The following is a 21070-nucleotide window of genomic DNA, read 5'->3' as shown; positions in this document are numbered from 1 at the left end:
GTCTCACTATCAAGGGGCAGAGATAAATCAGTATATGCTATCAGGTCTTGATGTGGAAATATGTAGCCAGCTGCACAATACCTAAGCTCATAGAGTGTGGTAGGGTTCTTCACTAAGCCCTTTCCAACAGTGTCTGATGGGGCTAAGATTGTGAATGATGTGTGTGTGTGTGTGTGTGGTGCTTTGTCTGGGGTATTCCATCTGGGATTGTCAGTCTGGTATATGTATATAGATAATATAAGATAAAAAGAGGATATCACAAATTCAAGACTTTTTTGGGATTGATAAATAATAAAACATGTATATGGATAGAACAAGTCATGCACCAAAAAAGATAACTGGAGTAGCAAAATGTCAACATAGGGATTGTAAAGGAAGTCTGGGCAGACAGTGAACTAGATGGAGGGATGATGTTGGAAGTTTTCTGTGGTAGCCTGGAATAGAAAGGCACTTAACACAAAGTTTGGTAGTCTTTGTCATGGAATGGATGATTAAAGATTAATGATGGTGGTGGTGAATGAATTGTGGAGATGATCTGTGAGATACAACACCTTGAGACTGAAGTGATGAAAAGGCTGTGCACCAGTAATAATGGATGTAAATTAATTATCCATTGTGCAGTGCAATACCAGTTCCTCCAAGGAACATGGATGAATGGATTTGTAATTTAGAATCAATAACTAATGCATTCATGGTATCTGTAGTAGAAATCAATGAAATTCATGATCTGATGAACTGGATAGTTTTTTCTCTCTTCTCAAAAAAACAGCCTTCTCCATTATCTTTGGTGAAGTCATTTTATTTTCAAATCTAGCTACTCACTCACAGACTGGGCTTTGCTTTGGTTTAAGTGAGAGGATAAGTATTAAATGGAATGTGACAGATATGATGGCACATTTTGCCATCTGCATGTGATTTTTATCAAAATTAAGCCTTAGATAGTGAGACATAGTTTTACAATCCTGCAGGTTGTGGTGTATGAGCCACAACTTAAAAGAAAGATCACCCTTATCCACACCTCACACATGGATGATAATAACATAAAACAAACTCTAAGGATTTGAAGAGTATTATAATGAACTGTTGTATAATGGTTGAAATAGACATGCTTTGAGGGATTTGGCTCCTGGTGCTCATATTGTAGGGACGTTTGCTGACTGTTCCTGAGTAAAGATGCTATGTTTTTTCTCTCAGACAGCAGTTTGTGGGTGTGCTGCAAGTTTATTCCCCCCCATAGTGCAACTCATGAGTACCAAATGAATAAACAAATTGCCCTCCAACACTGAAGACCAGCTGAATGGCTGACTCACAGTAACTTTCTCTTTCCCCTGCCATGGCAGGGAAATGTGAAACTGAGGTCTCCAATATGGATGCCAACTTCTCAGATCTCACTGCCACCATCACTGGAAAGTGAGAGAGAGTGCCTTTCCCTACAACAGAATGTTGAAAAAAGACCCCACGTACTTTCACAGACTTTCAGACACTTCCTGATACCACAATATTCCCAATTTAGAAGTTCTGGAAAAAATGTCCCTTCCTCCTGGGGGGATTGGGAAGTGATCTGTTACTGAGCTGAGAGGGATGGGGACTCCAACACAGAAGAGATCTGAAAGTGTTTAAGATTCCTAGATGTTGGTGAGGTACTGGACATTGCCAGGATTTCCAACTGACTGCCACTGAGAGGTAAATTCATCTCAAAATGAAAGGGGTCTTTCCTGATTGTCACCATACTGCAGATGGTGCCTCAAAAGCAACACACAGAAAAGCACTCTCATGTATTTCACTTTAAAATACCTTCAGGCCCCACTCCCAATGACACTGCAGGATGGCTGTCCCTTACTCTACAGAGTATTACCTGGACAGCCCATGCCTCTCTTGGGCTAGGTACATAGAACACCTGTGGACTGTCTGCAACAAATGCCTTGATATCATCAAGGGGATAGCTGGTATTCACTGGAGCCAAATAGAGACCTACTCCTCTAATAGTATCATGCCACCATCAGGGATAAACTAATGTCTAGCAGTAGTATTTATGGACCAGCTGTCCCTTTCACCCTTGCAAAGCTTGATATTATACAAAATGCAGCTCTAAGGATCTCTATGGAACAATTAGATCCCCTCCAGTTTTGGCCCTTCATGCTGAGAATGGCATCCCATCCCTAGCTACTCACAGTAGAGGTGATATGCCATCATTACCATTGTGTCAGATGCCTGCCACCAACCCATCCACTCACCACCTTTTATTTTAACTTCATTGTGAACCAATAAGCATCAGTCTGGCTTTCAGGATCACAGCAGCCCCTATTAGTGAGACGCCTAACTTCCCCACAGCACCCTCAACCTAACTCCACCACCAGCACAACCCATTAGTCCATACACACACACACACACACACACACACACACACACACACACACACACACACACAGCCAAGCTGGAAGTACGCACAGGTAGCAGCTCTGCGATCAGCAAGATAAGCCAGTTGTGGTGTAGGGAGTTTGGAGCAGTACTTTTTCCGTCTCCATAATGAAATGAGAAAAATGGAGCCGAATCAAAGGTATGTTTATACCAAGCAAAGAGTCGGCAGTGGGAGAAAACAACTTCTCGTGGTTTTGCACCAGTGACAGTGAGTTTAGCACAAAACTATGGCAAAGAAGAGTTTTGGCCCATCAGTTTTGGAGAAACTGATGGAGAGACTCAGAGCTATGGAAGAGACCCAGGTAAGCCAAATTAAAGAATTGAAGAGATTGAGAGCCGAAAACATAAGAGCTGAGAAATCAATGTAACACTTTGGAGATAGAAATTAAGGAATGCAGTAAGAAAGTGGAAGGAAGTGCCAAAACTGTAGTGCAATTAAGTGAAAGGCAAGATGCATAGAAAAAGCTCCAAGGAGATAAGGTAAAGTTTGAGAGGAAAGTTGGTAAGTTGGAGAAACAAATGAGTGAGCAAGAGATCATACAAGGAGAGGCGGTAAACTTTGAGAAAATAATAGAAGAACAATGAAATATGGCCAAAATAACGCAAAAGGTGGTAAATTTTATTAAGACAAATGAGTCTCTTGTAAGAGAGACAGTTGACAAAAAGAAATGTATAATTGTCTTTGAGACTAAGGAAATTAAGGAAATCAACAAAGCAGTAAGAAAGAGCTGAAAGAGATAGTAAACAAAGTGGTGGGAAAGGTACAAGAGGAGGGAAGATGTCTGGTTGATAAAGTGGAAATACCACAGAGTTGGGAAATTTACAAGTGAAGTGCACAGACTCATAAGAATAATATATAAATCACAGAAGGAAGCTGAGGAGGCTCTGACAGGGACCTGGAGATTAGCTAAAGATGAGGTAACAAAAAACATGGCTGAGAAGAGACTTAAATGAAAAGGAAAGAAAAGAGCTAATTGAAATGAGGGAGGAAGTAAAGGCAAAAAACGAGGAGAGATTAGAAGAGCAGAAGGAGATATTCTATTGGAGGGTGTTGGACATGAAAGTGAGGAAGTGGTACCTGAACAGGAGGGAGAACAGGGAAACAAGCTAAGGAGAAAAAAGGGCATTTTGAAGGTAGCTTACACTAGCATTAATGGACTCATCTCGGGATTAAGGGGATTAAACGTTTATTTAAATGAGGAAAGTCCAGATATGATGGGCCTCACAGAAACAAAATTATATGGTGGGTTAGAGGTAAAGAACATTGGGCAAAATCAATACAATTTATGGAAAAGAAGTAGAACATACAAGAAAGGAGGAGGAGTGATGTTTCTAGTTAAGAAAAGCTTAAAGGTGGATGAAATAGAATATGGCAACAGATTAGCTGAGGCAATAAAAATTGGAGTGGAAAATACACAAGGCAAAAAGAGGCAATACATAGTGATGTATGTACCACCAAAAGCCAATGTCTGGTCAAATGAAGAATATGAAATAATGATAAAAGACACAGTGAGCTGGACAGAGAAAGTGCTAAGTGGTGATAAATTGATCATGATGGGAGACTTTAACTGTAAGGAGGTGTGCTGGGAACAGTGGTACATGGAGGGAACAGAATCATCTTGGGGAAATAAGTTATTGCAGCTGGCAATGGATAATATATTGACTCAATGGATAAAAGGTGATACAAGATTTGGAAAAGATGGAGAAACATCAAGACTAGATCTGTTATTTAGTAAGGAACCAGAAGGAAGTGAGAATGTTCACATAGGGTGTCCATTAGCCAAAAGTGACCACGCTACCATAGAATTCAATATAAATGAGGAAATAGAGAATCAAAGGAATGAAGAATACCATGCTGGGGGATTAAACTACTATAAGGCAGACTTTGATAACATGAAGTTTTTTCAAGAGGAGAGATGGGATAGATTCCATAAGGCTACAGGAGTCCAAGAGAAGTGGGATGAATTTCTTAAAATATATAAGAAAGGTGAAAAAAAGTTTGTGCCTAAAATGCAGACAGTAATAGCTGGTAAAAAAGAGTGGTTTGATAAAAGATGTGAAGCAGCAGGAAGGAAGAAAGAGGATACATGAAAAAAATGGAGGAAAAGTAAAAGAATTAACTTATGGAATAATTACAAACTAGCAAGAAATGATTATGTAAAGATCCTGAAGGATGAACAAAGACAGTTTGAAAAAGATATAACAGGTATAAACATGAGCCCAAACTCTTCTATAGATACGTGAATAGTAAACTGAAAAGCAAAGTGAGTATAGGAAAGCTAATGGTAGATGGAGTGGTTTATGAAGAACCAAAAGAGATGGCAGAAGTGATGAATAAGAGCTTCAAGGAAGTTTTTACAAAGGAAAAGGAATTTATAAGGCCATTGTGCACACCTGAAAATGGAAAAATAGAGGAATTTCAAGTAACAGAAAAGCAAATTGATGAAATCATCAAAACGTTAGATGTGAGAAAGGCCACAGGACTGGATGGAGTGTCAGGATGGGTAATAAAAGAATGCAGTAACCAGCTTAGTGATAAATTACATGCCATCATATATACCTCTATTAATGAAGGAATAGTTCCTCAGGATTGGAAAAGAGCAAACATCGTACCCATATTTAAAGGAGGGAACACACAAGATCCACTAAATTATAGACGAGTGTGGTTGCAAAAATATGTGAAAGGATAATAAAGAACAAATGGACCAAGTTTTTGGAAGATAAGGATATTCACAACTTGTCAGTTTGGCTTTAGAAAAGGGAGATCTTGTGTCACTAATTTATTGTTATTATTCAAGAGTGATTGATATCATACAGGAGAAAGATGGTTGGGCAGACTGTATTTATCTAGATTTAAGAAAAGCTTTTGATAAAGTGCCACATAATATACTGCTGTGGAAGCTGGAAAAGATAGGTGGTGTAAATGAAAAAATGCTGAAATGGATGGACAATTTCCTTAAAAACAGAGATGTGAACAGTAATTAGGGACCAGACATCAGTGTGGAGCCCAGAATTAAGTGGGGTCCCCCAAGGATCAGTGTTGGCACCAATAATGTTTGCAGTGTATATAAATGATATGGTGAAGAATGTATCCAGCTATGTGAGTCTTTTTGCTGACGATGCAAAACTTATGAGAAGAGTGAAGGGAACAGAAGATTGTGAAGAATTACAGAGATATGGACAAGGTGTGGGAGTGGAGCAACAGATGGCAAATGGAATTTAACTCTGGTGTGTAAAAAGATGGAATTTGGAAAAAGTAACAAAGTGTAGCTATAACTATAAGATGGGGAATGAAACAATAAATAAGACAAGAGAAAAAAGATCTAGGAGTGATTTTCTCAGAGAATTTATCACTTGAAAAACTTATTAACAAGATAACAAGTGAAACTCTCAGCCTACTAAGAAACATAAGAGTTGCCTTTGCTTATCTAGAATTAGAAATGATGAGGAAAATAATCACCACAATGATACGTCCAAGATTAGAATATGCAGCGGTAATTTGGCCACCACATGAAAAAAAAGCACATAAAAAAAAGTTGGAAGGAATACAGAGAGCAGCAACAAAGATGATAACAGAATTGCAAGATTTGTCATATGAGGAGCAACTAGCAAGAGTGCAATTTCCAACCTTGGAAAAGAAACAAGAGAGAGGTGACTTGATTGCATTGTGCAGATTGCTGAGAGGGATGGAAAAACTAGATACAGAACATATCTTTATAATGAACGAAAGAGAAACAAGAGGACATGGAAGAAAACTAAAAGTAACCACCTGCAGAAGGGACATAAAAAAGTTTAGGTTCCTTCATAGAAGCATAGAGACATGGAATGTGGACTGAAAGGGGAAGTGGTGTGTGCTACAAATATTCATGACTTTAAGGAAAAGTTGGATAAAAACAGTTATGGAGATGGAACAGTATAAGCTTAACTCCTCTCCCATGTGTCACAACTAGGTAAATACATGCTACCCTACCACCCTGAGTGGACATCTCTCACAGGTTTAGGCTGTACATCCCCAGCCTTCTCCACAAGCTGACCTGTGGCACCATGGCAGCAGCACACCTGCAGTTGGACAGGTCACTGTACCACCACCACTTGAAAACATACTCAGATGGCTCCCACTCTCCCTCAGCTTTCTCCACAGCTGCAGTCATATACAACCCTGTCACTAAGACATGGAGGCTTCCCAAGAAACATGTGATGACAGCTAGACTACACCCTCCACCAAGCCTTAATATTCTATCATACCACCAATTAAAAAAAAAAAGCCATCATCTACATGGATTCTGTCTTCCCTACATCTTCTCTCCTGTAACCTGCTTTCCTTGACAGTGCTGGTTCACAGCATTCAAAAGATTCTCCTTCACTTCATCATAGCAGGCTTGAATATCATTTTCTTATGAGTGCTCTCCCACTCTGACATCAAGGGCAATGAAATCACCAACACAGCCACCAAGATTGTCTTGTCAGGTAACATCACACAGCTCCCTCTCTTCACTGCAAGACACTTCATCTCTCATGTGAGTAAGTTCACCTGGGACAGCACACTCAGCAACGCCCTCCGCATCACTGCTATGGGGTATTACCGCAGAGACTCCTTGCAGCTGTGGGTGAGGTGCAGGATGTTGCTCTCACCCACCTCTACCTGGACCACACAACATTGGCCACTCAACTGCATTGCCTGTGTCTGGCCCTTGACCCTCACTGCCTCTGGTGCAGAAACATACAGGAGACCATAGAACACTTCCTACTGCAGTGCCCATGCTTCTGCTCACAACAGTCTGCAATGATTTGCCTTACCTATACCTTCCTAAAGGAAACGAGGCAGTTGCCTATGATTACTTCATAGGACACCACCAGGATTCATAGATTGCTGTCTCATGACTGAAGAATGAAGATATGCTCTGCACCCAAAGAGCACATATCATTTAATGTCATAGGGCCTGGTACTCAAAGTTATCCACAAACCCATGCAGATTGTAAGCTAAGGGAGTGGGTTATAACTTGCAGCCAGTGATCTTTAGTCTGTAAGGGCTTTTGAGTAACATCATTTTGAATAACAGGCCTTATCAAATGAGATGATGTGTGATTACTGGACATGCAGTGTGTTCATTTCAACCTATACACAACACTTCATTCAGACACTTCTCATCCTTACAATTTGTTTCATGCTATTATCAACCTTTTATGGGATATTGATAAGTGTGATCTTTTTATAGATTGTGGTTCATTTACCATCATGACATTAGTGAAACCATGTCTCACAATCTAATGGTCAATTTTAACAAAAATTCTATGTGGACAGCAAAATGTGTTTCTGCACCTATCACGCTTCAATGAACACTGATCTTCCACACCCAAACTACAGTACCCTCCCAAGTTTCACACTGTCCAAATTTCATGATGCTCGAGTTTTGCAGTGAGTCCTAAATTCTTAACATCACGACTTTAGACTTTAGTTAGAGCATTATCTCCTAGTTTTTATGTTTTTGTTGTGTGTGAGTCATGTCTTCCTACCATTGGCATCACCCATGCTGCCACAACACTAGTCATGCCAGCTTGCATACAAGAAAGGAGGAGAGAAAGGCCAGTGTCACACTACATGGTCACAGCTCTGCCTCATTGTAAAAACAACTCGCAAGCAAATGAGAGGCATCTCATTACTGCAGCTCTGCTTCATTCACTACAAGCACTGCATCATGCTGCAGTAGTACCACACTGCCACATCACACCAGATGTGAGGACAAATAATACACCCACAGTTCCAAAAGCAGCAGTGCCATACCACAGCACCAGACATGGGCATGATTATAAAAATTATTATGATTTGATTTTGATTATGGTCTGGAATACTTTTTTTATTGTGATTAAATTATGATTACTTTAGTTTTGCTTTTTTTAATTATGATTTTTTTTTTTTTTTTTTTTTATTTATTTATTTTTTTTTTGCGCATGATGAGGATTAGATTATGATTATAATCACATTTCACTGTGATTATTTATAAAAAGATAATGATTAGTGGTGATTAAGTACCATGCCTAAATAGGTAGCAAACTACACCTATTAGATGCACTGTTCCATATTTGAGCATAGTAATATAACCATTTGAGTCACTTACTAAATAATGGTATTAAAAACATACATTGTGTGTTAGAGGTTTTATTTGTTTTTGCTTTACAGTACATTAAACAAAGTATTTCTCTTTGAAAAATATAGAACTTTTTATGCACATGATTTCTTATAGGCTAGACTATTTCTCATGTAATGTCTAATTTACTATGTGTTGGTTACACTTGAGAAACATCAACTCCTCAAAATGAACATCAGTCATTCTGCATCATTCAGGACAAAGGACTTTCCCAGCAGTAGAGAAAAGTATCTCAACTGGAGCTGATGATGCTGGGATACACAGATATTGGAGAGTCAGTATAGTTAGTTGGGGTAATGTTGACTGATTCTGCTCCCAGAAGAGAAGGGGATCACTGTTATCCTTTGTTGTTGGCTGACTCTACTTGTGATAAAATTGATGTTAATGTACAGAGGGAAGAGCTTGTTGTTGCTGATAGTGTCATGAGTCTGAACAGCTTGCACTTCTTTGTAGGGGTCTCCTTATTTTCTTGAAGGGAACCCTTTTCTTCAGTGGTTGTAGACATAATTTCATCTACTTTAGACTTCAGTAGGGATTTCATGAACATGACTTCTTCTGGTAAGCACCAGTCCATCTTAAAGCATGGACCTAGGAGTGAAGCCAGCTGAAACATCTCCATGCCTTCATAGATTTCAATCTTTTCTTGATTGAGCTTTTGAGAGTAGTAATCATCTTTGACTTGTATGTCTGCGACAGTTGTTCAGGCTCAGCTTTCAGTCTACGAATGCATGGAATTACTTTGCTTGACATTACAACATTCTTTCCCTGAAACTCTAGAGTTGCTACTTCAAATGGTGTCAAGATGTCTGTTATTTCATTGATGAGATTAAGTTCATATTTGGTTAGCTTTACTGGACAGTTTAGCTGATCAAGCTTGGCTGGATCAGTACTCAGAAGGGAGCAAAGCATCTTGTTACTGCTGTTCCATCGGGTTGCATTTTTGGCCTGAGGTCTGCATTCACCTTCAAGAATGTCAGATGCCAGTGCAGAATGACAAATGTGTGATACTAGACGTGAGTCTTTTCCAGTGACTCCTGATACAGGCAATGCTTCTTCACACGCCCCAGCAGTGTGTGCACGTACAAACATGTTGTTTGGCTTATATAGCCAGCAGCATGTGCATGTACAAAGGTGTTGGGTGATACAGTACTACAACACACACACACACACACACACACACACACACACACACACACACACACACACACACACACACACACACACACACACACACACACACACACACGCACACAGTCACTCACACAGTGATAGACAGTTCCATGATTGATACACACATTACAGTGATTACACAGACAACATGTTTCATATGTAACACTGTGGCTGTGCATTCCCACACCAGACTGGCGGTAATAATTTTTACCAGTACTGCATTTCAAGTCTGCTGAAACATGTGTAGACTTTGTGTGCATTTGACTGATACTTGTATATCATGAGAGACAAGTAAGTAAAAACATGAGATAGTGCTAAGCTTTCAAAACATACTTGGACTTGAAAGCAAAGTGCTTTATGGAAATTGCAAAGAAATAATCATAATAATCACATTTTAATCATTGATTATTAACAAGAAAAGTATGATTATGATTTGATTATGATTACATGAGTTATCTACTTTTTTTATTATGATTTGACTATGATAATGTAATCAGAGCTGTGGAATATGGTTTTTTGATTAGTATTCATAAGCATGCCCATGTCTGTACAGCACTACTGCATCAGGCTGGATGTGAGGACAAAACACACACACACACACACACACACACACACACACACACACACACACACACACACACACTCAAACAGTTCTAGATGTGGTGCCACTGAACTGCTGCATCAGGCCAGATATGAGGACAAAACACACACTCAAACAGTTCTAGATGTGGTGCCACTACGCTGCTGCATCAGGCCAGTTGTGAGGACACACACACACACACACACACACACACACACACACAGTTTTAGATCTGGTGTCACTGCTCTGCTGCATCAGACCAGATGTAAGGACAAAACACACACAGTTCTTGACCATATAGCTGAAACAAATTTGCATTTTTTTTTTTTTTTTTTTTTTTTTTTTTTCAGTGTTTTCAATATCCCAAGTTTTCAGATTCTCAAGTTTACTGGTATGTCTGTGAAAGAAAGTAAGTGTGAAACTTGAAAGGGTCCTGTTTATAAAAACCCAGTCTGTGAATGAGTTGCCAGATATGAAGAAGTATAATTATTCTGCTACAGACAGTTGAAGAGAAAGTTTTCAGAGAATAAGAAAAATTTATCTAGTATATCACACACCCAACTTCACTGACTTCTGCTTTAGTAAAGTTAGGAAACAGTTCATTACATGAGATGTTGCATACTTTATTTATATGTGATATGCTTGAGAAATACCATAAGACAAATGGTCAACTTTTCAGGTGGTTTGGGGGTGCATCGGGATTACAAAATGGCCATCAAGTACTTCAACTTGGCCTCCCAGTCAGGGCATGTATTGGCATTCTACAACTTGGCTCAGATGCAAGCATCAGGAACTGGTATGGTGCGTTCATGCCATACTAGTGTGGAGGTAAATAATTCTGATCACTTCATTGTATGCATGAGTTTCTCAAACATTTTAGTCAAAAATTTGAATATTGTATCTGACAAATCTTTTTGAACCTTGCAGTAGTATAAGATTTTACTTCAGATTTGTACACCAGTTCTTCAGCAGTGTTAAAAGATTTTACTTGAGATTTGTACACCAGTTCTTGTATATTTCACTGTTTTTCCCACTGCAGCTCTTCAAAAATGTTGCTGAGCGTGGTCGATGGGGTGAACGGTTAATGGAAGCCCACTCAGCTTACAGGACAGGCCGTCATACACAGGCCCTCATCACTTATATGCTTTTAGCAGAGCTTGGTTATGAGGTTGCACAGAGCAATGCAGCCTTCATTCTTGATCGTCATGAGACTCAGCTGTTTAGGCAGGGTGGTGAGGGTTTCTCTCGTGCCCTCATGTACTGGGGACGTGCTGCTTCACAGGCAAGCTTTTAATGATTTTTTTGTTTATTTCCTAACCTTCTGCTAAGTAAAACTAATACATTGGTTTTATTTTAATTGCACATTGTTTATTATTTTTATGTCATTCTCAATAGGTGAAGTGCCATAATTTCCCATTATTAAAAGATTGGCTTAAAATTGTAATTATGATATTGTGATTTAAAGTTTGTAACATTAAATATATAAAATGGAAAATTATGTATGCCACCATATTAACCCTGCCATTTTTATGTTGAGCATAACAAGAAATGTACTTCATAAGTTTTCTTGTGAAGTGAGTCAAACTGTGATCTTTGCAACATTGTAGCCATTGAATGTATGTAAATAATTCTTTTGCCTTGTTCTTTGTTTATGATATGAATCTACAATCCTACACCCTTATCCCTTCTGGTTTCTCCTATAACCTGCAGAGAATAGAGACACAACCTGTATACCATGCTTCAGAGTTGGATACATAGCTAATTATCCATACTAACTGCATCATAAAATGATGGACACAAGGGTTACTGCATGCCATATTTATTTTGTATTTGTTAAGAAAGAAAAAAAAAAAGCTGAGTTAATGTTTATTGTTTAAATGGTGAAAATTTTTTAGTTATTGAAGATTGTTATAATATTTAATACATAGATGATGCTTTGACCTGTTTGTTTATTTGTTTGATCAATTAATTTATTTATTAATTAATTTATTGTCATTGTGGTTATTATTATTGTTGTTATTATTATTATTATTATTATTATTATTATTATTATTATTGTTATTATTGTCATTATTATGATTATTATTATTTTCTTGTATTATTCTTAAAGTTTCCAAATATGTTTACCAGGGATATGCTGTGGCACGAGTTAAGTTGGGGGATTACCATTATTATGGCTACGGCACCTCTGTGGATTACGAGACAGCTGCAGCCCACTACCGACTTGCTTCAGAGCAACAGCATAATGCTCAGGCCATGTTCAACTTAGGGTACATGCATGAACAGGGCCTGGGACTCAAGCAAGTAAGGAGGAATTATTGCAGTTTTGCCAATTTTTTATGTATTATTTGGGTGATTGCTCTATTTTGATATTTCTTTCTCTCCCTTCACCAGGATATGCACTTGGCTAAGCGTTTCTATGACATGGCAGCCGAGGCAAATGTGGATGCCCAGATTCCAGTGGCTTTGGCACTGGCTAAGCTGGCCTTTCTTTTCTCCTTCAAATATCTAGAAGATGTAAGTTTCCAAACTCAGTGAGGTGGGATTTTGAGGATCTGTTCCTTACATTTTTTTTTTTTAATATATATATATATATATATATATATATATATATATATATATATATATATATATATATATATATATATATATATATATATATATATATATATATATATATATATATATATATATATATATATATATATATATATATATATATGGGAGCCGCCGTGGTACAGTGGTCCCGCGTGCGCTTTGGGGGCCAAGTGGTCATCAGGCGCACGGGTTCGAATCCTGGCTACGGTCCGAGGGTAGGAAGGGCATCCACTCGGGGTAACGGTTCCCAAATGCCAAATCCAAAAGTCCTTCATCAGGAGGCACCGTCTCAGCCCTAACAGACTAGGGAAAACTAGACGTTAAAAAAAATAATATATATATATATATATATATATATATATATATATATATATATATATATATATATATATATATATATATACCGTATTTGATGGCTCATAAGACGCACGGGCTCATAAGACGCACCCAGTTCTGGCATGTATTGAAATAGAAAAAAACAAAAATTAACAGATTTAGGCTATCGATATGAAGTCAAGGAATTCAAGCGACATTTGAAGACTCTCACGTGCATTTAGATCACTATTAGATACCAATACTCAGCATTTAAAAGTTTAATTTATGCTAGCAGCTTACTTGTTCTTTTTGGGGTTTTGTTGAGGCTGTGATGGCCGTGACATCACAGCCTGGCGTCCCAAAGGTGTGGTATACAGGTAGTGTTTCAGACTAGATACAGTGGAGCTGGTTGGATTTCTGGAGTCAAATCTTGGTAAGGTTGCGGGCCTTGAAAGCCAGAACGTAATGGTTCGGTTGAGGGTATTGAAAGACAAGATTGTACCAATCCTGCTGACGTGTAAACACAATCTTCTTATTGGTATTTTAGTTGGGGCCATGCAGACTGTGATGTCACAGCCTCTAGTGCCCAAAAGGTGTGGTAAGCAGGGGAGTTTCAGTCTTAATGCGGTTCAGCTGAATGTAAACATTAACTGCACCTAGCTCTTGGCGGCACCATTAACTGAGGGACTACAGTGATAATAAAATTTTTTCATACTTTATTTTTTAGCATCTTTCACATGTAATTCTTCGCCAAAAACGAATCATTTTCTCAGTTGGAGGTGGACCAAAATGCCTAGCAGCAGCTCTGTTGCCGTTTTCCTTAGCATATTGTATTACTTGTAGCTTGTATGCAATTGTGTAATTGTGTCGTTTTTTTTACTCCATCATGTTGTGTAATAAAATCTGGAAGTTTTAAACACTCTTGCATAAGCTATTACATGAATATTATGCAGATCATCACCTCAAGCCAGCCTATCCCATGACACTCAATTCCTTTATAGAAGAAATATTCGTTCTCAAGGTGTATTAGTCTATTTTCATAAAAGAAAAGTTTCTCTAGCTTCAATCTTTTTCATATGTATGCAAAGCAAGAATGTTAAAAAGATAGGTTCAATTTTAATTGTATGAAAGTGTGGCTATTGTCTTACCTCAATCAGTAACGGCGTCACACTCGGTGTCACCGAATACGTCACGTCGGAGCGCAACCGACCGCGTTTGTTTTGAAAAACGTGGTGCACCATCTCCACCTTGCCAGAACCTTCTCCACAAATCCAACCAGCTCCATCACATCTAGTCTAATATTATAATTGGATACCTCACCTTTGGGGCATCAAAGGCTGTGACATCACAACCTACACTGCCCCAACAAAACTCCAAGAAGAAGTGGTGCATGGTTAAGCAAATTCTTCCTGACTGGTCAAAGTCTATGTGGATTACCAGTAAGTATGAGATACTACACATTGGTACCTTGAAAGAAAGAGCATTTTGTGGCGTACTACCAATCATGACTTTATTTAGTTGTGCAAAGACATCTGTGGTTTGAATTTAGAGCCTCTGTTGCCGTAGACTTGTAACCTATTACTGCCTCAAAGTTGGACCTTTGCCTCATTGGACGCAGGCTAATTTACTGACCCTTTTTCTGAGAAAAAAGTAGCGTCTTATGAGCCATCAAATACGGTATATATATATATATATATATATTATATACTCACCAATTTATTTTTTTTCCTATTTAAATTGATTTTTGTATATATATATATATATATATATATATATATATATATATATATATATATATATATATATATATATATATATATATATATATATATATACTTTTTAATAGCCAGTTGTGTGTCATAGCTTGTTCTGTGTTTCCAATACAGATGTTCACATAAACCAAGCACATTCCTGGCCTTCAGTTTCTAGTGAACAGTCAGTCTGATTTTTTTTATTTCAGTATATAAACATTCTGTGTCAAATGAACAAAGACTAGTCCGTCCTAATAGTTTCTACTTAGCCAGCAGTTTAAATCATATCCTTTTCAGGTACTGTAAACCAAGTATGCAACTAATTACAGCTGTATCTTACTGATAATTATTATTAAATAATAACATAAGTTTTATCATACATTCTTAGATGTGAACATATTCCGAGACATAATATAAATTTGATGAGTATAAAAATCTTATTTACACTTTGTAACTTACTAGATTTTTCCTGCTCTTTACTAATTTTACTATCAGTGATCCGCATTGTTTCATTAGTTTTTCATAGGTCTTTTTCATATGCATGTAAGAGGTTTGAAGCTCTACAGTACCTTCTAGTACCCAATCCCATGTAGACTGGAATTATTAATCCCAGTAATTATCCAATCTCCTGGTATTTTCTCCTTTTTCTCATGCTGTCCCACATATCTTATACATTTATTCAGTAAGTTTCTCTTTGATATTTTAAAATATCAGCTGTAATCCCATTATTTTTTGCTGTTTTTATTTTATTTTTTTATTTCCATTTGCTTTCATCACTTGTTTTTTATTATCTCTTGTTCATGCATCTTCTTACCACTCCATATCATTCACATGCTTACCACAACTGTCTCATTTTTATGTTCTAATACATTGTTTTTACTTTTTTGTATATATATATATATATATATATATATATATATATATATATATATATATATATATATATATATATATATATATATATATATATATATATATTTTTTTTTTTTTTTTTTTTTTTTTTTTTCCTTCATTCATTTTCTCTTCACAGCCTTTCATAATGCCTTTCTATCAACTTCTCTCCCATCATTTGTTCTAATGCTCAAATTTTTACTTTAACATTTTTTTCCACCTAAGTTTTTTATCCTCTGCAAAGATGAGGGCAGATGAGGGATGTGAGAGTAAGTTGACAGAAAACCTTTAGGCAAACAAGAAAATGTTCTGGAAAGAAGTGAAGAGGATAAGAAAAGAAACATTTGGGAATGAAGAGTATGTGAAAGCAGATGATATGACAGTGCTGAGTGAGAAGGATGCAGTTTGCAAAAAAATGGGGAGGAAATTTGGAAGCATTGTCAGATATAGAGAAAGAGGATAGAACTGTGATTGTTACAGTTAGTGGAGAAAATAGTTAGTGCATTAGAGAATTTAACTGTGTACTGTTGAAGGGAAAAGAAGTATGAGAGGCTGTGAGGGAAATGAGAGAAGGAAAAGTTGCAGTTTGAATGGATGTGCTGTAGCATTTGAAGAGTAGTGGGGAGAGCATTATATTGTGGCTGGTAAGATTACTAAATGTGTATTGTATTGCTGGCAGGGTGACAGAAGACTAAACAAATGCATGTGTAATTTCCTTATATAAAGGAAAAAGGGATCATAGTAGTAGTAGTAGTAGTAGTAGTAGTAAAGGTGTATGATAGGCTGGTGGTAAGGAGATTAAGAGTAGAAAAAGAAAATACCATCCAAAAAGCTTTAGAAAAAAAAAGTTGTGTAGACTAGATTTTTGTAGTAAGACAGTTGTGTAAGAAGTTCTTTGTAAAAGGGAAGGAAATCATTTGAGCTTTCATGGACTTGGAGAAAGTATATGAGGAGCCAGAGTGACGCAAGTGCTGAAATTTAAAAATTGAGAAAAACGCGGCCAAAGTTTTGCAAGTTTCAAAATGTGATATCTCTTCAGTGGATTGAGATAAAGTAATGATTGGTATCAAAATATTCAGTAAGTTTTGCCCCTTCAATTATTTAGTTGAATTACACCATGAAATTACAGTTAAATTACTTTATTGAAAATAAATAATGACTGTTTTTCTTTGATATGATTTTGTTAAGGATATCACACAGCTATATTAAAATTGTATCTAGTGCCCACACATTGTTTATTTCCTTTATTCTGTCAAGTTGTTTTATTTTCTGTGTACTGAAAGATCTTCTTTTTAAATGAATTTATCAATTTTATGAAGCAAAAATGTCAGTGACATACAAAGATATGACATACTAAGAGAATGACACAAGCTTAAAAAATTAAACAAAAACAAAAGAAACTAATAAACATTATGAAAACATACCAGTATAAAGGATAATAGAATGTATAGGAATAATAAAATCATCCAAGGTTCCAAAGCTCACATAGGCTTCCCCCATGCTTCTTCATCTTTTAGCGATATTTTTCTTCCTCTGGCTCCTCAGGGGTACATTGTTGTCCACCATAATAATGAAAGGTTTACGTGTTGTGTAAAAGCAAAATCAAGGCAGCAGCTTGTCATTTAAGGGTAGCAAGCAGGCTGGAGGGAGGGACAGTGTGAAGTGTGTGGCTGTGGTGGTTGGGAAGTGTCCCAGTGTGACATGTGACTTGCAGCATGAGTCGTCATTGACTGGCTCTTCCACACTGCTGTGGTAAGGGAGTTACTTCTCTCTGGCCCTAGCAACTGATAACTATCCTCAAGTGCAACAAGAAGGTTCCATGGATAATTTTACTTGATGGATTTTTAACCCTATTGCGGGCTCCATTCTGACATCTGCGCTCTCTCCTGTCACGGTAGGAAGGTAGTGGAAGACAATGCAATAAAATAACAATTTCAGCCATGAGGTTGTGTACATCACTCTGGCTCTGGGTGTCTCATATGATAAGATTGACAGGAAAAGACTATGGGATGTTCTGAAAGTATACTGAGTTGTGAGGTAGATTGTTGGAAGAAGTAAAGAGATTCTATGTGAGCAGCAGGGCATGTGTGAGAGTTGTGATGGTGTGAATGAGTTCTTCCCTATCAGAGAAAGGTTGCATCACCATGGTTGTTCAACTTGTATATGGATGTTACAGTAAAGGAAGTAAATATTAGAGTGTTAGGCATCACTGCTGATGGCTAGGGAGAGTTTGTTGGCAGCGGTGGTGGTCCACTTTCTTCCCCAATGTTACTGTTACCCTGCCTTGTGTTATGAACTTCTCTGTGGCTTGTGGCCCATGCTCACACCAGGGTTTTGAGTTTCTGTGTTACAATGTAACTTGGTGGCAAAGCGATCCCGTCTGTCAGATGTAACTTGGACGTGACTACAATACTGGCAAAAAGTCTTGGTGCAAACCTTACTCTGCCAAAAATTATAGCCAGTTTGGTATAGACCATCATAGCATCTGTGGTCTGGCAGCCTTGTGATTTTGGCAACCTTGGAGCAGCTAGGAGGGAAGAGTGGAAGCTCCAGTCACATGAGTCAGTGATGAGTTATTGTACAGAAGAAATTAGGGATTCCACTTGGCCACCATATGTGTTTCTCTCTCTCTCTCTCTCTCTCTCTCTCTCTCTCTCTCTCTCTCTCTCTCTCTCTCTCTCTCTCTCTCTCTCTCTCTCTCTCTCTCTCTCTCTCTCTCTCTCTCTCTCTCTCTCTCTCTCATTGATAACGATATACATATAATCATAGGTGGGTGTTATTGTGATAAATTATCACAATACAGTAAAATCCCTCTCATCCGGCATTCGAGTATCCGGCAGCTTCAAGTATCCGGCACATTTTTCCCCGAGCCTTAAAATCAATAAAAAATCAATGTGTACTCATAAAATTGATTAAAATTCCCGCGCGAGGCATACTTTGTCCCCTCGCCACCAGAGCACACTGCTTCGTGTCACCCGCAGCCCACTGCACTGTGTTTACTCAGTGACTCAGTCCCGCGTGTGCACTGTTTATCACCTGACGCCTTCATCATGCCTAAAGTTGTAGAAAAGAGGAAGCGTGTTGTGCTTACACTTAAGCAGCTGATCAGATCAGCTGATCTTTGTTATGGTAAGATGCGTGAGTGTAGGGTGGTGATTGTGGACATAATTTCACTTCTATTCAAGTATCCGGCAATATTCAAGTATCTGGCATGTCGGCGGTCCTGTTGATGCCAGATAAGAGGGATTTTACTGTAATTCATCACGATAACAATATCAGATTATCGGTTATCCAATAATTATTTTTCCTGCATTATCAATTCATCAGTATCACTGATACTTTTGGTTCCAAATTAGTGATAATCAATAATTTTAGTTTTTGGAACGTGAGTATGTTGAAGTTTTAAATTTTCAAAATCAAATGTAGTTATTTTACTTAAAATGGAACTTTTCATTAGTGAAGAAACAGAATAATCATTGAATCTGATGATTTTTTCTAAGATTTTTCTAATTTTAAGATAAAGATAGAAATAAAGATTTGGATTTATTGACTTTTTTTATTTAGAATATCAATATTATTATCGCTAGTATTGGAATTTTGGTTTTATTAATTTATCAGTTGTCGGTTATTGGGCAATAAATTTGTTACCAGTTATTAGTTATCGGTTATAGCTGATAAGGATATCATTATTGATTCATCTGTTATTGTGATTTTTTTTTTTTTTTATCACACCCAGCTATACTTATAATTCACTGATCTTTCAAGGTCCTCATTCACTTTTGTAATTCTCGTTTTTGTTTCATTCCCCTTTTCCATTCTATATAATCCTCTCCTTGCATTTCTTCTTTTATTTTGGCATGTTGCCTCTTAACCTTTTCCAGTCTGCCATGCATTCCCCTTCACTATTTTCATCACTTTCATCCCAACTATTCTCTGTTATTAAAGGTGGTGAAAAAAAAAGATGGAGGAATGGTAATTTTTTTCTTCATGATAAAAGAAAAAAAATTATTGTATTCCTTAAATTTTCTTTCTGTGGTATCACATTACTCACAAAGGAAGAAACTAGTAATTCAAAACTAATGGATGTGTATTAGGCATCAGAGTGCATGACTTGAAGACTAATGGCCATTTATTCTAAGTTTCAGTGGCTTCAGCTTCAGGAGAGGAGCCTGGAGGAATTGCTAGGACCAGACTGGGACATCTACTTGATGGCTATCCTCTCTGTTTTTATTGCTGTTCTTATGTTATTCCGCCGACCTCCACCTCGGCTAGCCATATAAAGTATTGCCTTAGCACACAGAGAATGTATGATGGTTGTATAGTCAAAAGGATCAATCTGTTTTGTATTTTCTGATTTTCTGAAGATGTCATCTCAATATCTTGTGGTCATTTCAGTTTTCACAAATATTCAAGCAATCTGTGGTGATGGTTATGGTTTTTATTGTTCATGTTAAAGCACATGATTTATCATAACTAAAAATTTAGTATGGATTATTTATGCATGTCATCAAAGAAATTGATAAGTGGTGCATAGACTTAGCAGTTGAGTCTTCAGTTTTATGAGGTATAAATTTCACAAATTAATTACTGCAACTCTCAGTTTCGTAAACAGGCCAACAGTTCCACAGCCCCATACATATTACATATCCATGTATAATCTTGCTGTGTGTGTATTGTGAAAGACATGATAGTCTGGAAAAACTGACTCAGTAAATTTAATGGAAAGTAACTGAAAATTATGCAAATAAGAGAGTTGCTCTCCTTTGGCTTAAAGGCCGTGGTTAGTGATTCTGGCCATGGCATGTGTTCTCCCAGCACCTCCTACACTTTGGGACCTGAATGAACAGCTTTTTAGTAAAATGTTATTTTTCTGACCATGATCTCATATCCTTAATAATGCAATCCAAGAATTATTGTATATTGTTAAGGAAAATATGTTGATAGAAATAACCCTTATATGGAATAATAAACACTTAAATTGTGAAAATTCTCTCTCTCTCTCTCTCTCTCTCTCTCTCTCTCTCTCTCTCTCTCTCTCTCTCTCTCTCTCTCTCTCTCTCTCTCTCTCTCTCTCTCTCTCTCTCTCTCTCTCTCTCTCTCTCTCTCTCTCTCCCTTTGGGAGTACAATATGCAATTACAGAATGGTATGATATTTCAGTTCAGTTTGTTTTCAAAGTTCATCATTTCATCCAATAAGTACA

The 21070-nt window shown here is 37.4% G+C and overlaps 1 protein-coding gene across 4 annotated transcripts in view; it reads left to right on the top strand.

Annotated features, from left to right (window-relative positions):
* Nucleotides 1-20743, top strand: part of LOC135102726 (protein sel-1 homolog 1-like) — a 39678-nt gene extending 18935 nt beyond the window's left edge. For 3 of the 4 annotated variants that reach the window (XM_064008228.1, XM_064008226.1, XM_064008229.1), the window contains 5 exons: nt 10994-11142; nt 11354-11596; nt 12445-12618; nt 12709-12831; nt 20009-20743. In XM_064008228.1, the coding sequence (XP_063864298.1) occupies nt 10994-11142; nt 11354-11596; nt 12445-12618; nt 12709-12831; nt 20009-20149 (830 nt within the window). In that variant the 3' untranslated portion in view covers nt 20150-20743. The remainder of the gene's footprint in view (nt 1-10993; nt 11143-11353; nt 11597-12444; nt 12619-12708; nt 12832-20008) is intronic. The other variant, XM_064008227.1, reaches the window with a different exon arrangement.
* Nucleotides 20744-21070: the final 327 nt, after the last annotated feature.

The sequence above is a fragment of the Scylla paramamosain genome, chromosome 8 (genome assembly GCF_035594125.1).
Source record: "Scylla paramamosain isolate STU-SP2022 chromosome 8, ASM3559412v1, whole genome shotgun sequence".
NCBI classification, from domain to species: domain Eukaryota; kingdom Metazoa; phylum Arthropoda; class Malacostraca; order Decapoda; family Portunidae; genus Scylla; species Scylla paramamosain.
The sequence above is the reverse complement of the archived record's forward strand: the minus strand, read 5'-3'. Positions and strand labels throughout refer to the sequence as shown.